The 6712-nt window shown below is 56.2% G+C and overlaps 1 protein-coding gene and 1 long non-coding RNA gene across 12 annotated transcripts in view; one reads left to right on the forward strand and one right to left on the reverse strand.

The window, feature by feature from the left end:
* Window positions 1-3448, forward strand: part of TMEM63B (transmembrane protein 63B) — a 28337-nt gene extending 24889 nt beyond the window's left edge. For all 10 annotated transcript variants that reach the window (XM_024248594.3, XM_063724811.1, XM_054557568.2 and 7 more), the window contains 5 exons: window positions 516-621; window positions 1599-1766; window positions 2007-2122; window positions 2299-2379; window positions 2626-3448. In XM_024248594.3, the coding sequence (XP_024104362.3) occupies window positions 516-621; window positions 1599-1766; window positions 2007-2122; window positions 2299-2379; window positions 2626-2817 (663 nt within the window). In that variant the 3' untranslated portion in view covers window positions 2818-3448. The remainder of the gene's footprint in view (window positions 1-515; window positions 622-1598; window positions 1767-2006; window positions 2123-2298; window positions 2380-2625) is intronic.
* Window positions 616-6699, reverse strand: LOC129059945 (uncharacterized). 2 transcript variants are annotated; one of them, XR_008526190.2, is made up of 4 exons: window positions 6515-6699; window positions 3922-4041; window positions 1658-1900; window positions 616-1530 (listed from the first exon to the last, which is right to left on the reverse strand). It is a non-coding gene; the product is annotated as an uncharacterized LOC129059945 (long non-coding RNA). The 2 variants fall into 2 exon arrangements; XR_008526189.2 differs by having other exon boundaries at window positions 3893-4041.
* Between the last annotated feature and the right edge of the window lie 13 nt (window positions 6700-6712).

Here is a 6712-nt window from a genome sequence, read left to right on the forward strand (position 1 = left end):
CGCGCTAGGGTTGAGGGGCACAGGAGGGCTGAGACTTGGGGAGTACAGTTGACTCACGGTGGCTCCGGGCCATCCCCTTCCCATATCTGGGGCCTTCGTATTCTGCCGTGGGTGGACATAGGTAACCCTGAAGGCCCCTGCCAGTTCTGACAGTAGCATTCTATGATGGGAGTTGGGGAGATCTGGGTCCCTAGCGCTAGGGTCCCTCTGTCTTAATAAGAGGGCTCTGGGCATCCCACCCTTAAGTCCACCCAACTCTTGCCCCCTACCTGCCAGGCCCCGACCCTTGAAGGCCCCTCTCCATGCCCCATCACTGCAACCGCCCTGACCCTCCTCTCGGCCATAGCCCCTGTCTGCATCTGCTCTGCCCTACCCTACCCTAGACATTAGGTCCTGTTCCCCGTGGCTTCTTTTCCCGCCCCAGAGGTCCTGGCTCCCTTCCCCCTCCCTCCTTCCCTGCCCCTCTGGTCAGTCCCTGCCTCCCTGAGCCATCCTCCTGCCCGTCTCCCCCCCAGCATCAGGCCTACGAGTTCCAGTTTGGCGCAGCCTACGCCTGGATGATGTGCGTCTTCACGGTGGTCATGACCTACAGTATCACCTGCCCCATCATCGTGCCCTTCGGTAGGCACCGCCGCGCCGGGACCTGGGCCCTGCTCGGGGGGACCCAGGACCTCACCCTCTCCACTCTAGGAATGCAGGCCACCCCGAGTGGACAGGGCCCGGCTGGGAGACCGGCCCCTCGGGGCTCCCGCCCGGTCCCTGGCTCAGTCTGGGGCCTGGCCTGTGGGGAGGAGGGGGAGAGCCATCAGCTCAGGCCAGACCCAGCTGGCATGTGGGCCCCAGGGCAAAGTCACCCCAACATGGCCATACTCACCCACACCTGTGCCTTCCCTCAGCGGGATGTGCTTGGACACAGATCACATACGTGCTGACACGTTCACACACACGCTCCCACACAGGCATCCATGTGCACACTTTTATACCACCCTGTAAACTCAGGAAAGACCTGGATTCCAGGGTGGGATGGGTCCTTGCCACTCATGGAGATAGTCTGCTGTATCTGAGCTATGTGACTTGGCCAGGTCTCTGTTCCTTTTTGAAGTTTAGCAAAGTTTCTCTTTAACCATCACCCCCACTGGTAGCCTCTACTTTCCTCCCCAATAACATCCTAACTCCTTAACCAACCCTTCCTGGTTATTGAAGGCTCCAAGTTCCCAAACTAACTTCCTTGTCCTCATTAGAAACTCCCTATCCCTCAGCCTCCGGGGAAATAGAACTTGTCCCTTAATTTATACTTATCTGTTTAGGGACAGGGTTAGAGAAAAATGATATGGGTTTTAAGAAGATGCTTGTTGATCCAAATGACTAGATCTCCAATAGTAGAATTCCTGATGAGGAGTGCAGAATGAAGGGTTGTAGCAGAGGAAGCTGAAGTTCTGTGATCATGCTGGGGCATGGGGCACTATGCCATCCTGGGGCCTGGGCAGGAGGAGGGGGCCAACCCTTCAGCACTCTCAGGACCAGAACAACCTGTGACAGACACACAAAAGGTTCGGCAGCACTGGTTCCGAGGTCAGGGCCCATGTGGCTTCCCTTAGGGCTCATGTACATGCTGCTGAAGCACCTGGTAGACAGGTACAATCTCTACTACGCCTACCTGCCGGCCAAGCTGGACAAGAAGATCCACTCAGGGGCTGTGAACCAGGTGGTGGCCGCGCCCATCCTCTGCCTCTTCTGGCTGCTCTTCTTTTCCACCATGCGCACGGGTGAGGGATCCCTACCCAGGGAACGGGGGGTGGCGAGCAGAGTGGATTCCAGCCAGAGCAGACCACAGGAGAAGCCGCATGGCTGGGGGTAGCAGGCAAGGGGCCTGGGAGAGGCTGGGGCCAGTCTGTAGCACCTGGGAGAGTGAGGACTGCATTCAGAGGGCATCAGAAGCTGGGGTGGGGAGGCCCTGGGGGGGCCCACAGGAGATAGCAACTCCATTCTTTGCCCCCCAACACCAGGGTTCCTAGCTCCCACGTCTATGTTCACATTCGTGGTCCTGGTCATCACCATCGTCATCTGTCTCTGCCACGTCTGCTTTGGACACTTCAAATACCTCAGTGCCCACAACTACAAGGTGTGGGGCGAGGGCGGCAGGCGGATGGCTGCGGGCAGGAGCTCAAGGGGAGGAATGCAGAGGGCCACAGGGCTGGCGAGGGTTGACGGCAGCACTAACAGGGCCAGGGGGGCATGGGGTCATGATTAGGGCTGAGGACATGCCCCCACTTCCTGACTCATTCTGGGCCCCTCAAGATTGAGCACACGGAGACAGATACTGTGGACCCCAGAAGCAATGGACGGCCCCCCACTGTTGCTGCTGTCCCCAAATCTGCGGTGAGTGCCCTCAAGGGTTGGGAGGGGCCTCTAACAGACTCAGCCTCAAAGCCCAGTGTTCCCTTAGTCCTGCAGAAAGGGGAACCTGTGCCAGACCCCATGGGGGCGGGGAGAGAGCTGGTCTCCCTGGAGGGCTGCCCCCGCCCCCCAGGGCCCTGCCCACTCTCCTGTCCTACATGCCCTGGTGTTCCCGCAATCCATGAGGGGCAGCTGTTCACCTTGTCCCCATTTCCTCTCCCCGTTCAGAAATATATCGCTCAGGTGCTGCAGGACTCAGAGGTGGACGGGGATGGGGATGGGGCTCCTGGGAGCTCAGGGGATGAGCCCCCATCATCCTCATCCCAAGATGAGGAGTTGCTGATGCCACCCGACGGCCTCACGGACACAGACTTCCAGTCTTGCGAGGACAGCCTCATAGAGAATGAGATTCACCAGTAAGGGGAGGGAGGGGCCCTGGAGGCCACATCCTGCCCCACCCCACCCCCACTCCCACGGACACTAAAACGCTAATAATTTATTAGATCTAAAGCCCCTTCCTCCCCAGCCCCTGCTTTCATTAAGGTATTTAAACTTGGGGATTTCACCGCTCTCCCCCATGATGGAGGGAGGGAGGGAGCCCCCCAACCTCAGTGAGGAGAGCCCCGAGCCGGCCCCGGGGCAAAGAGGGGTGCAGAGGGAGTTCCCCCAGATCAGTACCCCCCACCCCTCCCCAGCTAGTAGCATGACCAGGAAAGGGTTAATGAGAGCCAAGAGGAGTACCTGGTGCACCTGGTGCTGGTGGCTGGAGACCTGGGGGGCAGGTGGATCTGGGGCTGTCCCCCCCCTACCCCGGTTTTTTCCACCCCACAGTTCCTCCTGGGATCTGGCCCTCCAGGGAAGTGGAGCCTCCAGCCCTTAGGGGATGCATGAGAGGGGAGGGGGTACTGAGTGGGAGGAAGAGTCAGGCTCAGAGCTGGGGTGGCCTGGGGGTGGGGGTGGGCAAGGCTGACACTGGAAAATGGGTTTTTGCACTGTTTTTTGTTTGTTTGTTTTTTTGTTTTTTTCCTTTAAAATAAAAACAAAGAGAAAAGCTCTGAGGCAGGTGTCTGACTTGTGCTGCCCTGGGCACCTGGGCCAGGTCCCCACCCTCCTATCTGGAGGGCCTGTTTGAGGTCCCTGCATGATGCTGGGCAAGGGACTTGTTCAGAGTCTCATTTCTGTGTCACGGAGAGGAGAGGGTGGGGCTGGAGAGAGACTTAAGGGATATCTCAGAGGCAGGAAGGGCCCCTGTGCCCAGGTGGCCACCATACCAGCCCCGCCCACTCTGATCAGTCCCCTGAGTCCCTGAGCAACACACATGGGACAGAGATTCAGGGAGAAAAGGTCGTGCAAAGCCACAGGGTCCATGCTGGGCCAGGACGAAGGCCCTTCTGAGCACCTCAAAGTAAGCCTGGCGCCAGCCCATCTGTCCCTTCCCCAGGAGGGCCTGATCTCCTCAATGAGAAGCCCCCCCGACCCTCCAGTCAAATCTTACCCATTCTCCAAGACCCAGCTCAAATTCACCTTCTCGCCAGGCGCGGTGGCTCACGCCTGTAATCCCAGTACTTTCGGAGGCCAAGATGGGTGGATCACCTGAGTTCAGGAGTTCGAGACCAGCCTGGCCAACATGATGAAACCTCATTTCTACAAAAAATACAGAAATTAGCTGGGCATGGTGGTGCACCCCTGTAATCCCAGCTACTTGGGAGGCTGAGGCATGAGAATCACTTGAATCTGGGAGGTGGAGGCTGCAGTGAGCTGAGATCATGCCACTGCACTCCAGCCTGGGCGACAGGGCAAGACCCTGTCTCAAAAAAAAAAAAAAAAATTCACCTTCTTGAAAAAAGGTCCTGTGACTGCTGTAGCCCACCCTGCAAAGGCCCACAGAGCCATGTGGGCACACCCACACACATGCACACACAGCATGTACTGCATGTACTGTAGGAGGCCTGCAATCCAGTCCTTATTCTGTCACTAAATCACTTTGCAACCCTGAAGAAAAGGAAGAAAAAGGAACTCTTAGAGGGAAGAAAAGAGACCTCAGAGGAGGAGGAGAACCAGGTTCCACAAAAATCAACAGGAACCACCAACAGCAGGAACAGCAAACACAGCAACCCTGATAAAGATTGCCCAGGCACCAGCAAGGAGCAGGAGCAAAGAGCGCCCAAGGTCCAGCCCCAGGCTGCAGGGAGCTGCAGCAAACACAGCTTGGAGGGCCAGTGTTTATGGGCAGGCTGTGGGTGGAGGATGGGCCGGTGACAGTGGAGGTGAAAGTTGAGGCCTTGGTCCTGGCCTCAGCCTCCATATATATGTCAGATCTGCAGTGTTGTGAAACATGAGCTCCCAGGTAGTCCCCAAAGTCTTGGGGCCAAGGGAGTGCCTACTGGTGGTTGGGCAAAAATTGGCATGGCTTTGAAAGGAGCACCTTGGTTGTGTGAAGGCTTCCCAGTGCTCCCGAAGCCTGTTTTCTGTATGGATGGGCAGGCACGCCACTGCCATTTGCCTGGCAAGCCCCGTTGTCTGCAAAGCGTGGCCTGGACAGACCTCAGCCCCCACCTCTGGTTAGCCGAGACCCTCTCATTCCTCATCTGCCCGGCATGCCTTCCCTTTCCTACAGGGCCTGAAGTTCAAAACCAGGTTCCAGCATTTCCAAATGTGAAACTCCAGATAATGCCCAAGCAGCACACTGAGCAAGAGTCCTGAGGACAGCCCTTCCCCAGGGTGGGAGGCTGTAATAGAGAGGAACACCCGTGCCCGCCTGCACCCTGCCCCTGGCACCTCGTCACAGAGTTCACGTCCAGGCAGATCACATTAGAGTCATCCAAGAGGTGCAATAGTGGAAACAGGAGTGGGCGGGGGAGACCACAGGATCCCCAAAGTCCACTTCCTCCTTTCACAGCTGAGGCAGCAGAAGATACAGATAAGAGCTGAAGTTATGGCCGGGTGTGGTGGCTCATGCCTGTAATCCTAGCGCTTTGGGAGGCCGAAGCGAGTGATCACCTGAGGTCAGGAGTTCGAGACCAGCCTGCCCAACATGGCGAAACCCCGTCTCTACTAAAAATACAAAAATTAGCCGGGCATGGTGGTGGGCACCTGTAATCCCAGGTACTTGAGAGCCTGAGGCAGGAGAATCACTTGAACCCGGGGGGCAGAGGTTGCAGTGAGCCGAGATTGCACCACTCACTCCAGCCTGGGCAAAAGAGCGAGACTCCATCTCAAAAAAAAAAAAAAAAAAAAAAGCTGAAGTTACTGGTTTAAATCCTGGTTCGACCGCTTAACAGCTGTGTGACCCTGGGCAAGTTGCGTCATACCTCTGGACCTCACTTTCCTCATCTATAAAATGGGAATAGCAATGTCATGGCCTCTAGCTGTTTTAAGGATTAAATACGTAGGAAGTTCTTAGCCCAGTGTTTGGCACATAATAACAAACCATAATTAATATTCTCGTAGATGAGGAGATTGAGTCCCAGAAAGGAGAAAGGGGGAGGGCTCGCCCAAGGTCAGCTCCTGTATCAGAGCTTGGAACAAGGTTCTCTGATCCCATTGGGTGCTCTCACACCTGTTCTGTGCCTGATTAGCACCAGGCAGGGCTGAGGGGCACTGGGATGACCTTGACAGTCCCTGTCCTCAGCCATCATACACTCCAGAGAAGACTGCACTCTGGAGCAGAGTTCTTAGCTCAAAGCATTCCCCCTTTCCGGTGCAGAGGCAGAACATGTGATCAGACCAGTGGCCTAACCATGCCAGACTGGGGCCAGGCAAGGAGAGTGTTGCAGGTGGAATCGTGTTCCCCAAAAGGGCATGTTGAAGTCCTGGCCCCCAGTACTTCAGAATGTGACCTCATTTGGAAACAGGGTGGTTGCAGATGTAATTTGTTCAATTAAGATGAGGTCATACTGAAATGCATGGGACCCTAGCCCCATATGACTGGTGTCCTTATAAGAAGAGACACAGAGGAGGGTGCCATGTGTAGACAGTAGCACAGGAAAAATGCCATGTCAGTGAGAAAGGGGGTTTTGGGAATGAGAAGGCTTTCTGGATGTAAAGGTCAGGTTGGTGTGTCAGGGACAACCCCTTCCTGGAAACCTTGGGCTGAAAGAAAGGGACTGGGACCTACCCTGATGGGATGACCGTGATACAGTGAGGACAGCCAGGCTGGTGGAGGCTGTGCAAGGCAGGGGTGCTGGGTCATCTGTCCCTGAAGTGGGTAGCCCTCAGCTGGGTAAGAGGCTGGGTTACTGAGAAGGAGAAAAGGGAAGGCAGCTGTTAAACGGGCTGCTGACCTAGGAATCCCACTGCAATGAGAGAGTTCTGG

The sequence above is a fragment of the Pongo abelii genome, chromosome 5 (assembly GCF_028885655.2).
Source record: "Pongo abelii isolate AG06213 chromosome 5, NHGRI_mPonAbe1-v2.0_pri, whole genome shotgun sequence".
Taxonomy (NCBI): Eukaryota; Metazoa; Chordata; class Mammalia; order Primates; family Hominidae; genus Pongo; species Pongo abelii.